We start from the raw sequence: 21,663 nt of genomic DNA on the forward strand, positions 1-21,663 counted from the left end.
GCGAGGAAAGTATCTCCTGGAGTGGAGAAATATACAGAAGTATAGAAATGGTACACACTAGCTCCTGCTCAGTTCATTTATGCTTGCCAATCGAGGATTCACCTCCTCATGAGTGACAGATGAAATTCACCTGTGATCAATTGTTCAATTCAGGAGACATTTCCAGGAAAAAATGATAAAGGTATAGAATTTGCTTGACAGATGACTGATATTTGACATTTGATAACTAGTTCAACAATTTTGTGTTTAATGACTCAAGCAATGAAAGTAAGACTATTAGTTTTATTGAGAGTGACTATTCAGCATCCATAAGTATAATTCATTTTGACTGACATGACATAAGCAAATGGAAATGTCAAAAAACAGCAGAGAAATGTATGAAAGCAACTGATACATGTCCAAAATCATTTGCAGTTTGTTCAGAGAAAGGAGAAATTGCTACTATGATGTGCACAAATGACTAAATGTTGTGGAGGTTGAACTAATAGTTGTGAGAATTTTAATTCTGATCTGAGAAACGCACCAAAGTGACTGAGAAAAACTGTAAGTGTCTCTGACATGTGCAAAAATCTTTTTTACATTTTTAAAACTGGCTTTAATCCTGTCGTTTCTTCAGTAATTGAAAGGACTGTCTTGAGTTAAACAAACACAATACATATGAACATTTACCTCATATACAATTTTACATACAGTACATACACAACAGCTTTCTCCCTTAAAGAGCAAGTCACCCCTTACCAGAGTATTTACTCCACTCCCACTTCCTGTTTGAAAAATGCAACAAATGCTGTTGCCTGGCAGACCAAGAGGGCGGAGCTGCTAACAAATACACACACACAGGCTCACAACGACGTTGTGACATCATATGGTACCAGCTAACGTTCTAGGGTACCTCCTAGCCAATAGCGATGCAGATTTTAATTCAAATGCAGTGAAGAGTTTTTACCTGACAACAGCACAACACTGACAGTTTTAGCCAGAAAATTAAAATAAAAAGCACTGAAGTGCAAATTTATTGACTACACGTGTCTGCAGCACGATTAGACAAACATTTATATAGTTTATCAGAAAAAAATTATTTGGGGGTGATTTGCTCTTTAAGAGCTTGTACATAAATGAAGATAAACTGTAAATTGCTTCAGTTCTGCATGGCAACGAACCAAGAATGATTACAAAACAGAAAATGCATTCAGATTCCTATAGTGCTTTAAGTCTAAGGTTTACAGTGACTTTATTCCAGTGTGTTCAGACATGTTTCTGAGTCATAATAACGTGGAACTTGATAAATCAAGAAGCTGCATCCTAAAATGTTTTTTCTTTTTAATTGTTGGGAATAAAAGAAATGCTGCAAAGGAAAGCATTACGTGAATACATGAGTCAGTGAGCAGATCATAATCAGGAAGCAGCTTTTACTGGAATAAAAGCCTGTTACTGGACGTAACACCCACACCTTTATAGACATCTCAGGGAGTTTTTGCTCCAAAAACATGACTGCACAAGGCCAGATGTCCAGCAGCAGCATTTTCAAAAAGGTTTAAAAAGTCATTTTTAGTGACTAGTTTTATGAACTTCAAATGTTTATTATTTGGTTACAGGGGTCATCATTCAGTTCTGGTTTTCAGCACCTATAGGTCAGCTCCGCACACTCGCCGGTGTCCATGCTGACCTGTTCTTCCTCTTTGGAACCATTCTCCTCCTCTTCCTGCTCCTCCTCCTCCACAAAAGCCCCCTCTTCTTGTGTAGGAAATGGTGATGAGGAGACAGAAGAAGGGAAATTATCATCACCTGAGATAAGAGTCTCTCCCCCTTCGTCCATCTTCCAGACTGCAGTAGGCATTGTCTCACTGTCCATCACTAGTATTCTGTCTAATGCCAAACGCTTTCCAGAATCTCCAAATAAACCATCTTCAACCTCTGCGCCTGTTTTACCCTCTTCCGTCTCTTTGTCCTCCTTAAACAAACCAAAATCTTCTCCTCCATTCAGACTTGCCTGTTCCTCCAAACTTAAACCTGCCTCCATCTCCAGGCCAGAATCTTTGCACGCACTGAGACTTGTCTCAAAACATGTCCCTATCTGTCCTCTGAGCCCTGCATCCACATGCTGGTCTCCTGTCAGCTCTGCTGCTTCTTTGGCCTGTCTGATGCAGTTGATCCACTGCTGTTTGTTGAAGGTGTCGCTGGCCTGGAAGCAGAGGGTCTGCAGCTGTCCTCCTGCACGGTACGACACCCGAAAGAAGTTCTTGGCTGAAAGTAAAAGTCAAACAGAAACCATGGAAGTCACAGAAGGTTATTAACATCCTAATAATCCTAATCCTAATAAAGGATTTTGTTTGCATCATGCCAGCTGACTCCCTCCTGCTGTAAATACTGTGTGCATTCGTGCATTATTGTGCTGCATGGCATTCATTTAAGAATAGCTGTTTTACTGTAATGTGGTGAAAGAGCTGCACAGACATGATTTAGCTGGATCTTCTACATTCATGTGGGGTCAATAGGTCACCATAAGCTCTACAAGGAGATTGTCAATGCTGCTATAAATGTTGTGTGCAGACAAAGAACTTTTGATTGCTTTTCCACAGTTCCTGTGGTCACTTTTTTAATAGTTTCACCCATTTCTTTCTAATAAAAATCTTGGTAAATATAAATACCCCACATGTGTTTTAGGTTTTCAGTTGCTTGTTCAACAAGAATCCGCATCAGAGCCAAACTATATTAATCTCACAGTTAAATGTTTGCACATTTAAATTTAATTAAGATGCAGCAATTATGGTTTATCTTGCCGATACCAGGTTCTGATTCTTGTACAGCTTTTATCAGAGATGATTTGAGTTGAGAAAATATCGACCCACAGCACAACGCATCCCAACAAGAATCTAACTCCGCCAACAGAACAAAGAAACTGTGGTCTCCAGCTTGGTACTGACTTCGCTCATTGTTGCTGAAGGCCCCTCTGATCGACCCCCCCACCCTCATCTCTCCATCTGGTAGGTCCTCCAGGTCCAGCTGACGAATGGGGATGGGCTGGCGGCAGAGCTGGTAACTGACTGGCTGGTTGTTGAGTGAGACTAACCTAGTGATGACCAGGACGTCCTGGAACAGAAACACATGGAGTTTCTGGAGAAGGAGACAGATAGATGTTAGGGTTTCTTAACATCTACCTCCACATATGACAGATTTAAATCCTTTAGTCTTCTAATCTTGTCCTAAACGTGTAAATCTTGTCTGTAACGTGAACTTACAGCAGATTAAAAAATTTTAATTTATGAGTGGAAAATATACTAACCTTACAGCAGGGGTCAAACATTTAGAGAACGAGTACATTTAGTCATAAACAGAAAAACACTGATGATAAAAACTTCGGGACATTTTATATTTTTCGAATTCTCAAAACCTTTGGTACCAGCAGTATACCACACACATTATAAGGTATATTTCTATGCAATTTATCTTAAAATGAGCGTTTTTCTAATTGCAGTGGATATAAATTACTATTAAACAAAATGAAGCAGCAGAACATTTATAATGCCGAAAAAAAAACATCTAACTGTTCTGTTTTACAATTTGCTGATTTAAAAATAATAAAATAAAACATGAACCTCTGAAGAGTATTTGTTTCAGAACCTCTGCAAGATGTTAGGTCCTTGGGTCGCATAGATTAAATGTGTTGAAGGTGTGGGACACTCATTTAATCAGTACATTTGCAGTTACCTCTAGTAGGAATGAATGCCTTGTAAGTCATACCCTGGGGAAACAAAGCCCCGGTGCACCAGTTTCAGGAACTAGCAGATTGCCAGAATAGCGCCAGAATAGCACAGAGCTTCAGATGCGCAACTCTGAAGTTTTACCTCCACAAATAACACAAGCCCGGAGGAGTTCTGCTGTGTGGTGGAGTTGCTAATGCTAACAGTTAGCTTCTGTTAGCCAAGACATTCTCTACTGTTTCCTGGACTCTAAACCAACAACAGCCTGATCCGTCATGAGTCAAGATGGGTGAGACCATGAATGTTAAGTGACATTTGATGTAGATCTGTCAGGCTTTTCTAATCCTAGAGTCTATTTTCTATCAGAAGGTAATGCAGAAGATAGGTGTAGGAGACTGTTTTCATGTTCAGCTTGCATGAAAAACTCAGAGTGACTGATTATAATCAGAAATATTAATTCAAAATATTTTTTCAGTGTTCCACACCTTTAAAAATAGTTGTAGAAAATGCAAAAATCTCCTCACAAGTCCTCTGTTGTTCTTCAGCTCTCCATGACAGCTGAGGGTCCTGGTCCGATCGATGAGCTCGTCCCTCTGTCCTTCCTCTGAGTACAGCAGTCGGTCCTTGTAGTACTGACACTCCGACTCTCCTGTCTGCCTGTTGATGTCCGCTACAACGTTCTGAACCATCAGCATCTGTAACATTTTCCCATATCGGTTAGCATCTAACAGCGATGGGCCTGTCTACGAAAATTTATGACTAAATTATTCCTTTTTGTTCAACTCATCTTAAGGTTAAAAACATTTTTTCTCACCGCCTCCTCCAGATGCTGCTGATCTGGATGGTCGTTGGGCGTGTGTTTCAGGATTTCTCTGAGCAGCAGCGGATATTTCACCAGCCGGCTGCGAGGAATGTCCAAGAAGTTCCACAGGTCTAATTTCCTGCTGAAAGGTGACTGGAGGCAGCGCTGCAAGAAGTCCTGGACCCGTCGATCCTGCTTCTTCTGGTCCAGCAAGGCCTTGGCTTTCACCTGATTACTGCAGTATGATGTGTAGGAGGAGAGGCAGGGCAGCTGTAGCAGGGACACGGAAACAAACTTACTACAAATTGTCTCTGACAACTTCTAATAAAATAAAATTAAATTAAATTAAATGTGAACTCAAAAACTGTAGTTGATCAGATTAACATACCCAGTCAGCCAGGATGTGTCCTACATGCTCTGTGGACCCATCAGGTTTTCTGGCATCTCTGAGCTGACTCAGCAGGTCTGGAGAGAGACCAAATATTTTATCATTAAACAGCTGCAAAAAAATTAGAACGGAAAATTTCATGTTTTAATGGGTTATAATTCTTTCTAACTACTGTTTAGTCTTCTGAAAATGTGAACTTTATTTCCTAACTCAGTGAATATTCCTGATAAATAATTCTGATTTCAAAATTCACCAAGACTATCATACATTTTTTTCTCTCCCATGAATGAGCAACACTACTGCATTTTTCTTTCAAACACACACACACACACACACACACACACACACACACACACACACACACACACACACACACACACAAAAATCACATGATTTATTTTTATGATTACTTAAGTGCTAAAAGTATTTTACCTCGTATCAAGCGTGACATAAAATCATCTCATACCTGAAAATTAAGACTTTACCCACTTGAAGATGTGCACAATAATTTTACCCTCATACTGATGCAAAGAGCTGCTCTGCAGAAAGACATGCATGTTTACTCTTCTCACCTTCATGCAGCGGTATTAGTGACTCCAGAGTACCGAAGATCTGGTTCAGCTCCTGCTCGGTCATGATGGACAGCTTCAGCATGGGGTCGTGATAGGCCTGCAACACACACACACACACACACACACACACACACACACACACACACACACACACACACACACACACACACACACACACACACACACACAGAAATTCAAACACTCACTTGAGAGTACTGAAACAGTATAATTTTGTAGTGACATCATCTCAGCCGGTCAAATTAATAGCGTTTACCTTTTTGGCCAACCTCAAATCCTCAACCAGGTCTTGTTCTCCCTGGGCCAACTCAAAAATAGCCTACGATCAAAACAAAGTTCAACAGTGTTTAATCCATCATCTGATGATAAAGGACAAGAATAGAGGCAGTTTGCATGTGCCAGGTTTTAAACTAAAGTCTTCATAATCAGCTTTTCTCTTCAGGCTCAGACACCTCATAAGTGATGGGCATGTTTAAATTTAAACAATTGAATGCAGATGCAGTTGGGAGATTTTGTTTTTACCTCCTGTCTTTTTATCTCCTTTGGACTCAGGGACTGCGTTGCTCCCAGTCGGACGTCAAACGTCTCGCTCCACAACTTGCTGTCACGTCGCTTTGAGGCGGGACCTGTTGCTATGGAAACGCGTGATGCAGTCATGTTGGAGGAAGGGTTGGGGAGCGTCACTGACATAACACGTGCCTTCATTATGGATGAGGTTGGAGGACGAGGAGGCGGAGGGGGAGGCATGGCTCTCTCTGTGCGATTCTCATTACGAAAAGTAATGGAGCGCTGCAAAGACAGAGAATAAACACGTAAACAACAAATAGTTTTACTTTCTTAAGCTTTTTGCTTCAGAAGCACAGAACACTTTCCTGCAGCTTGGATCAGTGTGCAACTTTTACACTGTTTAGAAGAAAAGTTAAACACACTATTTACAACAGTTTTATGAAGCAAGAGTGCCCCCTTTTGCCTGGTTATAGTACAGGTTTAAGGCCCCGCCCCCTCCATGTAAACAAATGGGATTTTCCTGATGAATAAAATGTTTCTCACTTCTTTTTTTCAGGTTTTGACTCTTGTTGATTTACGCATTTCTTACCTTGCTGTTGTATTTTTTAACATTGACATTTCTAATACATTTAGCTTTAATTTGTTATTTGATGCTCAAAAAGTAATCATGATTGTGTGTCGGCTGGAATTTCTGATGTGCAGACTGATTAAAAAATTACAGATGATTTTACTTTTCCACAAAACAGTCTTTTTATATGCCTGTGATTTTCAAATTTATCCAAGTCAATGATCATTCTGCTCAAAGTCTGGAAACATTTGTTGGGTTTACCTGGAGTGTCTGACCTATCCTCTTCAGAGGTGTGCTCTTGACGGGCGGCAGCAGGTTGACCAGAGACGTCACCTTGGAGATGGGCTTACTGCGCTTGGTGCTGGGCTCCTAAAGGATACAGCAGAGGTAAAACTGTTAATAAAATCTGACATAAACAAATTTAAATCAGACCCAGTATGGATCCCTGAAGGACACCACAAGACCAACAATTTCACCATGATGTCATTTAAAACCTCATTTAACCAATTGTGAGGTTTCAGTTTAATTGCTTTTGCTGAGTCAGCAGGACTACAGGACTTCATTCATTTATCTATTTATGAAGCACTTGCATAATACCAATCAAGGTAGTCCAAAGCAGTGGCGGTTTTACCATTAGGCATAGGTCGGTGGCCGCCTGGGCCCCCCCGGCACCCCTTTGTCAATGCCACAATGGACCATTCCTTTAAGACTCGATGCACAAACAGTAAGTGATTGATAGTCACTCCACTCCAATCCAGTTGGTGGCAGTAATGCACCAAATTGTTTTTTGCCAAGTGCCAATAAGACCACGAATAATAATAAGAAGAGAAAGCAGCAGAAGAAGAAGAGAGGCAGGAGCGTTCGTAACAAACTCGAAGCGGTAGTCAAAACATGAAGCATGAAATGGAGTTATCCTAGTGGTTCCAATAAGAGAAAGAAGCAGCTTGCTTTCAAAAAGCTTTTTTCTTCACTTCTGAAAATGATGTAATTTTTCAATGTAAACATCAAAGGAAGCACAAAGGAAAGACAATGGAAAATGTTTAAAGGAAAGAAAACATAGACCAAAATGGAAAATAGAAAAAACAAAACAAAAACAAAAAAACAAAGGCAAAAGCACAGGAGCACTGACAGGAAGAAGAAAGCAGAGCAAATATTGAAGGCACTCCAAGGGAGAGGAAGACAGGAAAAAAGAGGAGGACTAATAAAAAGGGAAAACAACTCAAGGCAGAAGAGGGGAGAGTTTCGCAAATCCAGTTAAAGGTAAGATTGTCAAAAATGTAGTGTAAGGGGGCCTCATGTTTGTGTTAGCCTTGGGCCCCCAAATAGCTAAATCCGCCACTGGTCCAAAGTACACCACTGACAGAATGCAAGAGAAGAGTCTTTGAAAGTCTGTAAAAAAGAGTGTAGCTTTAAAACACTGTAATGATGGTGCCAGTTTAACTTAGAGGGAGAATTGATACTGAAGTTTAGGACAAAAACAGAGAAGGCAGGTCACCCCTGGTGTTTGTTTTGTCCCCAGGACCACCAAGAGACCGTGATCAGCTGATCGAAGAGATCTTGAAGGGAAGTGTTTAGAAAGAAGTATATGGAGGACCTATTCCAGTGAGAACCTTCTAGGCCTGAACCAAGATCTTGCCTTGTGTCCGAAGCTCCACGAGAAGCAAGCGCAGATAGGAGACGCCAGGATAGAGATGTTTTCCCATCTCTTTAGTCCAGATACAAATCTAGCTGCTTTAATCTGAACTAACTGCACATCATAATCAAAAATTTACTCAGTTCAGCAAACGGAAAGTTGCAATAGCCCAGTCTGGACAAAGGTGTGGCCTTCAGTGTGATTGTATGTGACCTTATTATGAGAAAGATTTGGGCCTCTTAATCCAGGCAGGTGAGGCAGCTTGTATTTTATTTCTAGATCTTTAAGGTGAAATTTAACTAATTTATCTTTATTATCGTTATTCAATGAATGATGACCAACAACTGTCATCAGTAACTTCTTGTAGACAATTCCTGTCAAACTACTTCAGGGCTTAAATTGTCCAGATGAAGTTAGCATTAGTATTATTTCTTTCAGCAAATCAAATGTGGCAAAAGCTGATTTTATTTCTTCATTGTTGTATGTTGTTAGTATCTCGGGATCTTGTTCACGAGTGAGGGAAAGATGGAGCAGGAGATCAACAAGCGGATGAGAGCAGCTGACGTTTACCCCCGTCTCTTCTTTCCTAATCCGGAAACCAAAAATGTTCCTGGACAAAAATCTCACCTCCACTTGTTTTCCCATCTCACGGCTCTGTGTTCTGTTTCCTGGGTATTCCGAGCTAAAAGACCGTCCAGACACAACTACAGGTCTCTGCCCGGTCACCATGCTGATCACACCAAAAACCAGCAGCATCCAGACCTTCCTATGCTCCAAGAGATTATCTATGAATGTTCTCTACGTGGTTAAATGTCTGAGAGAGCAGGAGAGTCCAGAATCCAGCATGTGGTCCTGACTGGGATTAAGAGAAGGTCAGCGGAGAAAATAGATGAACATTTCTGAGTTCAGAGAAGACTGAAACAGTTTCCGTTTGAGTTTTCCAACAAAGTGGTTCTGTTGGAGGATCATCAGCAGGGGATTCACATACTGTCTGCAGAAATAATCCAGTTTTCAAAAAGAGCAGAGAGAGTCCAGAAAGCTCTGTTCCTGCAGACGAACCAGGAAAGGTCTGGATCCTAAACTGTGGAGAGTGATCGCTGCCACGACTAAGCTGGATCTATGACTCCTACCCCTCCTCCACCCCTCTGTTAGGTCATACTCTCTTATCACTCTCTGTATGTCACTGGTTCACTTATTCATCCTTTCCCCCACTTGCTCACTCATTTCCTTCCTTCTATTCTTTTTCTTGTATCTATTCTTTTCTTTTTTATTTCTTGCGCCACTCCCTTGACTTCCCTCATAGATGTGATTTTCACGATGAACTCATAAAAGGACCAAACCCCAGTAGTAACTAGATTGGCCCAACAGGATCAAAAGCTACGTCTCAATGAAGATTTGTTATAATCTAACACAAAAAATACTTGATAAACTACAGATTTGGCTTCATTAAACACCAAAAATGACCTCATCTGCTGTTTCTGGTAGAACAATACAGAAGAATCGGTCAGAACAAAAGAACATCTTCACATAAACCGATAAAAAATCACACTTTATTTCAATGATAGAAATATAAGGAGTCATGCAGCTGTATAGATAAATATAAATGTTTTACTCAGCAGTTTATGGTTCTGTCTCATTGTGACCTAAATGCAGCCACCTGCTGGAGGCGATACTGTTGCTGCTGGTGTTACTGGAAACTGTAAACACCAACTGGAGCCAGCATGATGGTCGCCTGCAGGCAGACACAACTGTGTCCTGGTTTTCCACCACTTTCCACATCGATTGCTGTGTGTTTGTGTGAAATGACTTTTAGTAATTGGGAGGGACTATTGTTAATAAATTAGCTTTAAGCAGCCGTTGTTTAAATGAACCCACTTATGCAAGCTTATCTGAAGCAATGTAAAAATCTTTTATTTTATTTATTTTTATATTTTTGCTGCACGATCGAATAAATATCACTGTGTTTTGACTTTTGGTCAGTAGAAGACTAAGACATCATTCTAAACATATTATTAATTTAATCCCATTTTTCAAATGGCTTTAAATCTGTATGAACATTTTTATATTGTGTGCAGAGAGCACAGACAACATTTTAGTCTGTAAAGTCATTTAAAAGAAAAAATAAATTAAAATTAGTAGTTTTTTCATTAATTATGTTGGTAACACTTTACAATAAAGGTCCTTTAATTAATGTTATTTAGTGCATCATTAAGCATTAATAAACAAAGAATCCCTTCATTAACACTCCCGATATTAACTAATATGTGTTTCTTATGGTCAGGACAAAGGTCTGGGGTCTGCTTACTTAGTAATGATAATAATAAATGATGATAAATGACCCACATTTTTATAGCACCTTTCAGAGTCAGTGGACTCCAAAGTGCTTTTCACTACAGTGTATCATTCACCCATTCACACACACATGGTGATGAGCTACGGTGTAGCCACAGCTGCCCTGGGCACACAGACAGAGGTGAGGCTGCTGAGCACAGACGCCATCAGTCCCTCCAACCACCACTAGCAGGCAAGGTTGGTTAAATGTCTTGCCCAAGGACACAACAGAAAATATGCTGTCTGGTGCTGGGATTGGACCTGCAACCTTCGGATTACTCAACAACCTGTTCAACTTCCTGATCTACTGCTGCATCACTTAACACCAACATTATGAAGCAGTTATTAATACTTTTTAAAATTGTTTATTAATGCTTAATAATGCAATAAGTAATGTCAATAAAGGTACCCTCATTGCAAACTGTTACTATTACGTTTTCTATCCTTTTGTTGCAAATTTCTATCTTGTTTAGTTTGTTTTTTATATATTTTTTTAAACTTAAAAGCCCTTAGGACAGGACTTCAATTAGCCTTAAAGAGACAATGTGTAGCTTTTACACTTAAGATCTGGAAATATCCTTCAAAAACATTGTTGAAGTACACAGAGCGCGGGTCTAGCGTCTTTGGGGGACACCATATTAGATGCCATGTTTCCTTCTGGCCGGCTCAGGGTCCTGCACCTGTCGATGATGTCACACTAGATGATTGACTGGACATACAACTTACGGAAGCTACGTTACCAAGTTCAAAAACATTTAGGTAGTAAGAAACAGGAATTTAATAACAAACTAACTCTTTCTAAAACTTATGTGAAAAAACAGAATCAGAAAAGAAATGCAATGTATTTTGGCCGAGTGGTATTGCCGTAGTATGATGACATCATCGGCAGGCACAGGACCCCAAGCAGATCCAGAAACTACAGTGCCAGAAAACTACAATCATCACTGAATTCTCTCGATGGAAACAACTAAAGGACCATCAGAGTCTAAGAAGTCGTGCCAAGGTCACATGCTTTCTTCTCCACAGGTAACAACAATTACCGTAATGTTTCTTTAAACTAGTGACAGTCACTGCAATATGGCGTAAAACAACCCTGAGATGTATGTACTGCTCCCTAGTGCCAGGAAATGGTATACTGCCACTTCTAAATGAACAATAAATAATAATAACCAGTAATTGCAACCATTTTAATGAATACTGAGTAAAATATTTAAGTATGAATGAGGGAATTAGTCAATACCTCTTTAAAGCTTGATGTAATATTATTAAAAATAATAACAATAATCTTTTTTATTTAAACACGTAATTATGTAACAATTTGATAGTAATAAATAAACTGTAGATTTCAAATATATATGTTTTAGAATAATTTACAAATGTTCTTTGTTCCTTCAAACTTACTTGATCTTCAGACACCCAAACCTTGGACACATTTTGTGTGTGGTGCTGCGACAGTGGCACAGAAGTTAAGTGCTCGCCCTGTAACCGGAAGGTTGCAGGTTCAAGCCTCTGTCATTGTGTCCTTGGGCAAGACACTGGTGGTGTTTGGAGGGACCGGTTTCACCTGTGTCGGCAGACTCGTCTCTGTCAATGTGCCCCAGGGAAGCTGTGGCTACAATGTAGCTCATCATCACCAGGATGGCAATGGGTGAGTGACTGATTCTGTTGTACAGCACCTTGGGGTGTTCCAGAACTCTAGAACGCTATATCACATACAGGCCATTTACCATTTGTGCAAGAAGTCAAACAGATAATGAACTTCAGTCAAATGAATAATAAAATTATGAATTCAAAATTCTTCCTGTAATAAAATAAACAAACGCTCCTGAAATCATAAAATAGTTTTTTGAACAAACAATCTGACATTTTTGAAGTGGAAATATTTTTTTCAGTTAAGTCATATCATTTGACATTAAAGCTATTTAAAAACAGAAGATAAAAAATTATTGTAATATATTTTTTTCTGTCAGAGTAATTCCTAAACCACATCGATAACTGTTCTTCCACCATGCCCCAGCACACAGGCCTTCAGCAGAGCTGCATTAATTAGTCTGGAAAACAAAATAAATCAATACGAACTCTGAAGCCAAAGAGAAAATAAACCCCAAATATGTCACAACCTGAAACAACCGTAGGATTTACATCCACAGCAACCAGTTAATTAGATGTGTGATCGGTGATTTTGTTTTTATAGGTTCTGAGCTGACCTGCTCTTTTAAAGAAAATGTTGTTGATCTGTTGAAGACAGCTGCCTCAACCTTTGACCTTTAGAATCAGATGAAAGCTTCCTGCAGTTGGAGCGAGAACACAATAAGTTTGTACTCGATTCACAGAAACAATAGACTGTAACTGAGTCCAGGTTAGATTATCTGCCAGCGCAGTTTTGAGCAAAGTCAGACTGATGGAGTGTTAGGTCCATTTGTGCCTTGGAGTGTGTTGAACATCCTGTGCTAGATGGAGCAGAAACAGGGAAACGCCCGGGAAGCAACGGACTGAAGCCACAAGGCTAAAAATACAGGAGCAACATGAGGTATATAACCCTCAGTCATAAATAATTATTTAAATGTATTATCAGTATTTAAAATCAAAATAATAGTAATTTCATATATTTTACATTAAAATGAACCCTATCAAAAGCTTAATTCTTCTCAGAGCAGAAAATTCAAACATCGATAAAAGCCTCGAATCAGCCAAGAAAACGTAGTTTATTTGAAGGACTTGATTCCTACAAAGTGAACAGATGTTTTCATGAAATAAAATATATAATAATAAATATAATAAATATTGTCTGTCTATCTGACAGTTTGGTCTACAATTTGCAAATTTTAGTTTCTAACTGTTGTTGAAACAAACACTAAAGATCAATAACAAAAAAAATCTGAAAACCAAAAGGGATGTGTTATTAATAATTTCATAAATAAAAGTTTGACAATAATCTCAAAATAAAATAAAACAGTGTTAAACCAGTGAAAACTCATCTCTAACTTCATTTTTATGAAAATCACACCAACAATAAAAATGTGTTGAGTTCATTCATTTTTTAATCTTTAACCCTTTAAATCTTTTAATATGAATTAATGATATAAAAATACAGTCTAAGAAATAAAATAGGTCCATGTCACCTGTAGATCCTCCAACAGAGGGCATAGACAAGTTTAGGATATGGATGGAAGATATGGCATGTTTATGATGAATTGTAAATAGCCTGTATTTGTATAGCACCTTTTTTAGGGTTCTACAACCGCCCAAGGTGCTTCACAACACAATCAGTCATTCACCCATTCACACACTGGTGATGATGAGCTACGATGTAGCCACAGCTGCCCTGGGGCTCACTGACGACAGAGAGGCTGCCAAACACTGGTGCCACCAGTCTCTCCGACCACCACCAGCAGGCAAGGCAGGTCAAGTGTCTTGCCCAAGGACACAACAGCAGTATTTTCTGGTGGGAGTCGGGATTGAGCCTACAACCTTCCAACTGCGGGACAACCTGCTCTACCTCCTGAACTACTGCTGTCCTCTTTAGGATTCAAATCCTGATGCTCCATCTGGAAGCTTTAAGGCCAGAAGTGGTTTGATGTGAACAAAAGTTAACAAGGGGTTCAAATCTTCAGTAGAGCATCTCTGAATGCAACACACGTCGTGCCTTGAGGCAGATGGGCTACAGCAGCAGAAGACCACACCGGGTGCCACTCCTGTCAGCTATAAGAACAGGAAACTGAAGCTACAATCACACAGACTCGGCAAAGTTGGACAATAGAAGATTGGAAAAATGTTGCCTGGTCTGTGAAGTCTCGATTCCTTCTGCGACATTCAGATGGTAGGGTCAGAATTTGGCGTCAACAACATGAAAGCATGGGTCAATCCTGCCTTGCATCACTGATTCAGGCTGGTGGTGGTGGTATAATGGTGTGGGAGACATTTTCTTGGCACACTTTGGGCTCCTTTATACTAATTGATCATCGTTGCAATGCCACAGCCTACCTGACTATTATTGCTGACCATGCCCATCCCTTCATGACCACAGTGTACCCATCTTCTGATGGCTATTTCCAGCAGGATAATGCACCATGTCATAAAGCTCCAATCATTTTAGATCTGTTTCTTGAACATGACAATGAGTTCACTGTACTCAAATGGCCTCCACAGTCACCAGATCTCAATCCAACAGAGCACATTTTGGGATACACACACAGACACACACACACCTGCACACGCACACACATGCATGCACGCACACACACAAACACACACACACACACTAATGCACCCATTTAGTTTAGTGAAGCTTTGCTTACGTTGATGTCCAGGCTGCAGAGACTGAGGGCATCTGCATCTCGGCTGGCCTGCTTTCTCTTTTTCTGCAACACAAAACAGCAGAAAAATAAAAACTGCATTATAGCTAGAATGCATGTGGGAATTTCAGCAATTTAATTGACATTACTTGGAATAATTTAGCATATTTTATTTTAAAAAAGCACAAAATGATATCTTCAAATCATGTTCTATAAACATTTAAACAATAAAGCTTCAGAATGACTCATCTGTTATGTTTGTATTACACCGACTCATATCTGAGACAATGAGTTGGTTTTTCACACTTGACTCTGACAGCCATGACTTACAGTTAGCTGCAGAAAGACATATAAACAAAATGTCCTTGTCTGCTGCCATGGTGATGAATAGAGGAAAAAACAACCACACAAACATCAGGAGGATGGCAGGACAGAGGAGGAGGAGGAGGAATTAAAAAAGGAGGAGGATGTTGGGATCTATGCAGCGGAGCGCCACAAAAGCAGGAAGTCTGCTGTTTGTTCAGCATTGTGTTGAGACTTTGTTGTTGTCCGGACGTCGCACAGTTTGGCAGACTTTACCTTTAAAGCACCATGGGGAGGAGGAGGGGCTTAGGGGCTTCAACCCATATAAGGCCAGTCTTCCTCCTCCATCACTCTCACCTCTTAACTAACAGAGACACAACATCTTTCAAATAAAACAAACATAAATAAGATGGAAAAGAATCATGTTGGAATAATGACTCCTTTTCATGTTCACATGGGATGTTAATGGGCATCAATAGTTCCAAAAATTCAGATAAACCAGATCAAAACTTGAGAAAACGTCCCCCAAAAATAACAAAGACCTGTACTTATGCAGCCTTTTAACACAGAACCTGTACCCTCACTTGTTTTGTCTTTGGTTCTGATGCATTGCCATTATTTCTGATCCGCCAAAATGACTGAACAGCAAATATATTTTAGGCTTAAATCTAGATTTTGAATTTTTTATTTTGATCCACAAAATTCAATATCAAAAAGAAACCAAAACAGCTAAATATAAATGAAACTGGGGCATAAATCAGTTAATGACTGTAAAACAACATTATAGCAGGATCTTTTTTTAAGGTTCTGGTTTTATCTGAAATGCACCACAGAAATCCTTCACCTGATCAGAAACTTACCTGATAGTAAATAAAGAGACAACAGCCCATCATCAGGACCAGATCTGCTCCTCAAACACACTGATTAACTCTAATGCCTCTTCTCGCCTTTCTTCTTCTCCTCTTCCTCCAGTTCTTCTTTTCACCCCAAAGTCACATTAGATCCCTGTCCCGTCCTCCTCCAATCAATTCCTCCAAAAGCGTCTCCTGGATCCTTTCAAGTCCTTTAAATCACCTCCTTCACAGTCACATTTTATTCCACTTTCTCTGTCTCCTCTAAACTTCACGTTTTGCTTTCCTCTTCCTCCAGTTTATCCTGCCTTCTTCTCCTTAACCTCCTCTCTTCTGGTCCCTTCTTGTGTTTGTCTCCTCCAGCTTTCTGCTCCTTCACCTCCTCAGATTCTCCACCTTCCTGAGTGGATCTACAGACCCTTAGGAACAGGAACCCCTTCACAATGTGGGTGTGTGTGTGTGTGTGTGTGTGTGTGTGTGTGTGTGTGTGTGTGTGTGTGTGTGTGTGTGTGTGTGTGTGTTCCCCACAGGACAAACAGGAAGCGACAGCCATCGAGTGGGGAGACAATTGTCTATTATTAGGAGCTCCAGGAGACTCGGTGACACTAGAAAATAATAACTCCTATTTATAAAAATAACACATAACATTTTAACTGATGAAGTGTCAGAAAACTACATTAAGGGTATTTTTTTATTCTCATTTCTTATTAATGCACATTAACTGGATAAGGACATAATGTTTTTATGTACGTTCACATATTTCTTTCTTCCTGAATTTTTTTTAACGTGTAACTTCTGAGGCTGCAATGAGTCTGTTTTTTCTGCTTTCATTACAACAATAAACTGAAACAAATTACGATGCATTTGCAGGAATAACTTTCAGCCATGAGTTCAGATCATTGACATATATAGAGGCTGTAGGCTACAGTTTTTTATAGTAAATTATGAATATCTTAAACCAGGCTATCCCTCCTGCATCCAGAAGCAACAGGTCGTGTACATTTTTACACATCCATCCTTGTTTTAAAGTATATTATCATACAGGTGGGTCACAGGTGAAATGTTGGGATTACCCCACCCCATCCCCATCCATAAATCGGTGGAACATGTTCTTACCCCTCTGAGAGACCAGCCATCACTAGAGAGGAGAGAGGATGATTTCCTCTGCAGCTTCCACCTGCAACAAGAAGAAAATGAGGGATACATTTTTAAGGGTTCAGATTCAAGCGTTAGACTATGAAAAAAAAAGTTGTCTCTGCAGAGAGGAAGCAGATGAAGTTTAGTTTTGAGAAGAGCGCCCCCATGTGGTCAGATCTGATCAGAACATCCTTCGCATACAAAGAAGTGAAAAGTAAAAGAGGCAAATAAAGTGATAAATTTAATAAAGTTACACTCATTCTGCAAAAAATGAACTCTGATTTTGTTTTTAATATTACAGAGAAAATTAAGACGTGAAGATATAATCACAAATCAAGATGGAGGAAAATTCCTCCCAGTTCACCAAAAATGGATCAAACTGCAGACACTGGGGCAAGTTAGTGATAATGGTCCTGCTCTGCTACCCTTGTTTGACCTCCTGCAGCATTTGTGTGTGTGTGTGTGTGTGTGTGTGCGTGCGTGCGTGTGTGTGTGTGTGTTGGATCAATAAGTCTTAATAATACACAGCTGCATCACATCTCCTGCTTTAAGACAAGTGTGTTTGATCAGAGCAACAAACAATAACTGGGTCTATTTTAGCATCCTGGCCTCCTGCTGCTGGCAGGAAAATTAGAAACAGGCGTTAAACCTTTTGAATTTCTGCCCTGGTTAGCGATCACTGCAGGTAAACAGACAACAGATCTGAAGGATGTGTTGATTTTCCAGAAGACACATGTGTGGGTTTTTTGGGGGGGGGACAGGAAAGTGATCTATCTGATGCAAGCTGTGTAACCGCCTCCTTCCCTCTTTGTGTTTAAGTGTGTGACTCATTCATTCCTGAGAGTTGTACAAATCATCCCACCCTGCTGCTGAATGCTCCGACTCAAACACACGTTTGTGTTGTTAGAACTTCAGAGCAACTGAAATCTGATCCTACAGGACGCACAGTCGTGCATGTCATAGACGTTCCTCTGCTCCAGCACATCTGACTCTAACAGAAGCAAGGTCTCATCAAAAGTCCACAACATGCAGGATCATGTAGCCTGCAGGAGCAATAATCCTCACCTGAATATGTTTTTACGGTCAGTTTCAGGGATTTTAACCATCAGAGTGGAGCTTTTACAGAGCAAGTATGTACAGTCTATGAGAGCAAGTGATTAATTATGTCACTAGGGATTGAAGGCTATTTTTAATAGCAACTTTTACAGCTTAAAAATAGCATTCAATAAAAATAAAAAACAATCATTCAATTGAAGCTCCAGACTTGATTGTGTTTGAAATATTTGACAAATAAGGAAAATCTGAGATGGAGAACATTGGTTTCTGGACTCGTTTTTCAGCTTAATTAACTAAAAACCCTAAAATCTGTGTCCGAAAGAGATCTTCAAATAACTTACGTCACAGATTATGTCAAATATGGAGGCTCTAATGCAGAATAAATAAGGAGAAATGCAAATAAATTATATAATTTATTTCACTTTGGACATAAGAAACTCAAGCCAGAAATTCAGTATTTTTGTTGTTGGAGGAAAAGTGAGTTTTAATCTTTTTCACCTGAACAACGTTTTTCTAGTTTTCCAACAACAGCTGAACCACATTCCTCCAAGAATCAGCAAGTCACCTAACTGAGCCTTTTTATGGCTGTGAGGAGGATTCACCTGTTTCACATTTTTGCATCAAATCTGGACTAAATGTTTCTTTAGAGGGTCCATAAATCCAGACTATATGACTTGGATAAACCAAAAAGTATACTATCATGACACATCTCAAGGCTTAGCTCTTTAACTTCAACAAAAGAAATAAAAGGTTAGAATTTTGTTTGTGTTTTTTCACCTCTGGGCATAAAATGTAACAATATTTTTGTAATTATTATTTTAATGTATCAATTATGTGAGATAATGCTGGTAATTAATTAATTGTTACATTGACATATTGTTTAGAATTTTTTTACAATAGTATTTTTTCCCCAGTTGCATTCGGTTCATGCTTTAATAAGAAAAAGGGACTAAAATTAGTTCCGTCAACCTGTGGGTTAAAACACTTATTCAGATCTCGCAAAACAAATTATTTTGAATAATTACTCTTTTATCTGTTTCGAAAGCTATTTGAACAACCTCAGTTTAGAGACATGGTGATTGGTTCTGATAATCAGCCAAGCTCAGAAATACAGTAACTATGGGACAAAAAAGAAAATGTCATAAAACCACTTATGAAGGTTCGTGCAAATGCTATTTTATAACCTACATGATTCCTTATTTGATGGTTATTATGAAAGATTATTTAGTTAAATAAAAAATATAAAGAGATTGCATCCAGTCTTGTGTTGTGGAAATCACAGCGCTCTATCGGTTTGGTGGGCGGGATGATGCAACAGAGTGGAGCAGCTATGATAGCACTGGCTTGTTTGGCATCAACATTGAACTTTTTAGACTTGGACTGTTCTTTGAGTCAGGAGCAGATAAAGGTACTTAAGTTTATTTAGAAAAAGGATGCATTTGCATCTTCTTCAAGAGCGCTGACCGGCATCCGTAGCAATGAGTACGTCACGCTGTTTGTTGTCCAATAGCATGTGAAGACCGTTTGAAAGACTACCATAGATTCCGCACCACAACTGATAGCCAATGGGCCATAGCCAGACTATATATTCATATATATATATATCTATATATATAGATATATATATATATATATCGGCTTGCCAGGCTACTAAATATTAACTGCATAGATAAGTTTGGAGAAATCTTAAAGGACATTTGCATTAACTGATTTATTAAACATTTAGTTGCTGACCTCAGTCAGACTAACCTGATTAGAACTAATCTCTGTTTCTCCAAACTGAAGCTGTTCAACGATATGATACTTTGGTTGAATTTGAATTGGTGTAACAAACCAATTAATTTGATTTATATCATCATCATCATCATTATTATAATTATTAGTAGTAGTAGTTCTGGTTTTAGACTTTTACTGTATTAAAATCTACTAAAACTGAATAAATCAACCTCTTATCTCTCTTACCTTTTACCCCGCCGACATCCATCACCTGCCTGCATCGGACTGCAGCTCCTCCCAAAAATTCAAAAACAAACCCACAATCAGCTGATTTTGTTAAACAACAGCTGTTTCCAGCCGTCGACGTCACACAGGTGAGTAAAAAGTAACGTTTATATATAAAAGTTTAACTTTAGGGTGAAGACTGAGCCGAACAACACGGTGAGTTAGATTCATGAAGCCTTAAAAAGCAAAGTTTGAGTTATTCTTTCCTTTTCCGGTTTTATACCTTTCTAAATAAAAGCTTTCTTAATCAAAGCGTGCGTATGCTAGGTCACAGGTCTAAACATATAGCCTACAAGTCAGAAAGGAAACGTAACTTACTTAGGCTGCTGGCTGAAACTTTACTTCAGGTTGATGAGAAAATAAAGGCGACCTCTACATAAGGCCTATTGAGATAAAACGTTTTATTAATTGGAACTTCTTGATTTTAGGCAATCATTTGTGATCAAAACTATGGATTAAACATTAATACACAAAAACCATGGCATCAACATTTCATTTATATAAATAAAATCATACAGACTGATGTGTTTTCATGTTTGTTTGTTTTTTTTTTGAGTAGGCTAAACTAGATAATGTTCTTCTAATTTTTAACTAAATGATAAAGCATGACATAAGTTTGTTCTAAAGACTTAAAAACTACAAAAAGTCAAATTTGAACATAAACTTTTTTTAGGACCAGGTAGAATTTTTGGCTCTTTATATCCATTCTGAGAGAGGTGGTATAGGCTATGCAGAGCCCAAGCACATAACGGTTTGACATACCTGTCACATTTGTGCAAAAACTTACCCCCAAAAATTTTTTAAACTTATTAAAAGGCAAATTCTTCAATTAGAACAAAAAAAGACATTACAAACAAACTAGCGCCATCCTTTTTTAAAGTTTCTTGAAAATGGAGGAACAAATTATTCAGCCTTTTTGCACCACAACTTTACCATTCCAAACATTGTTTTTTAACTGTTCCGTCACAGATGTTTGTGCTTTTATTTTGAAGGCTGGTCATTTCCGGGCTGGATGACTTTTCAGCTTTTTGAGTTTTGGCGGATTTTGTTGTTTTAAGCGTTGACGCCTGGCAGCTCAGGCACTGTAGGGCTGTCTGCTGCTTTTATGTCAGCCAAGATAAGAGTTCAGACATTCCCAAACCCAAACCAGTTAGTCAACCTGAAGCAGGCGATGGAAAATTTACAGCTAAGACAGGTTTTCTGTTCATCTCTTTAGAAATCATCACTCATCGGGTCACCTTCAATCTTTGAATAAACAAAATTTAAAAACTACTTTCTTCTTTCAGTGTCTCAAAAAACAAACGTGTCTTCTGAAACAGATTTATTGTGGTGCAATAAAACATTACATTTCCATGAAAATGACTAAAATAACAATCTAACTATACAAAATGAAATATTTCTGATCTGGGATGTTCAAAAAAATATTTACAAATAGGCCCTGTTAGATCTTCAGTCAACACACAGAAACAGTCAGAAAAATAGCGTAAATACTTTAAATAG

The 21,663-nt window shown here is 38.9% G+C and overlaps 1 protein-coding gene across 5 annotated transcripts; it reads right to left on the reverse strand.

The window, feature by feature from the left end:
• Window positions 1–1,387: 1,387 nt before the first annotated feature.
• Window positions 1,388–20,252, reverse strand: arhgef3 (Rho guanine nucleotide exchange factor (GEF) 3). Of its 5 annotated transcripts, none has more exons than XM_015958697.3 (12): window positions 20,125–20,252; window positions 17,086–17,146; window positions 14,819–14,881; window positions 6,818–6,925; window positions 6,004–6,270; window positions 5,738–5,800; window positions 5,464–5,560; window positions 4,892–4,968; window positions 4,516–4,773; window positions 4,226–4,396; window positions 2,925–3,090; window positions 1,388–2,244 (listed from the first exon to the last, which is right to left on the reverse strand). In XM_015958697.3, exons 1-12 carry the CDS (start codon window positions 20,157–20,159, stop codon window positions 1,619–1,621), a joined length of 1,992 nt encoding a protein of 663 aa, XP_015814183.3. In that variant the 5' UTR covers window positions 20,160–20,252; the 3' UTR covers window positions 1,388–1,618. The 5 variants fall into 5 exon arrangements, with proteins under 5 accessions (XP_015814183.3, XP_015814182.3, XP_015814185.3 ...); XM_015958696.3 differs by having other exon boundaries at window positions 2,925–3,114; window positions 20,125–20,249; XM_015958699.3 differs by lacking the exons at window positions 17,086–17,146; window positions 20,125–20,252 and adding an exon at window positions 15,979–16,223 and having other exon boundaries at window positions 2,925–3,114.
• Between the last annotated feature and the right edge of the window lie 1,411 nt (window positions 20,253–21,663).

The sequence above is a fragment of the Nothobranchius furzeri genome, chromosome 3 (genome assembly GCF_043380555.1).
Source record: "Nothobranchius furzeri strain GRZ-AD chromosome 3, NfurGRZ-RIMD1, whole genome shotgun sequence".
NCBI lineage: Eukaryota > Metazoa > Chordata > Actinopteri > Cyprinodontiformes > Nothobranchiidae > Nothobranchius > Nothobranchius furzeri.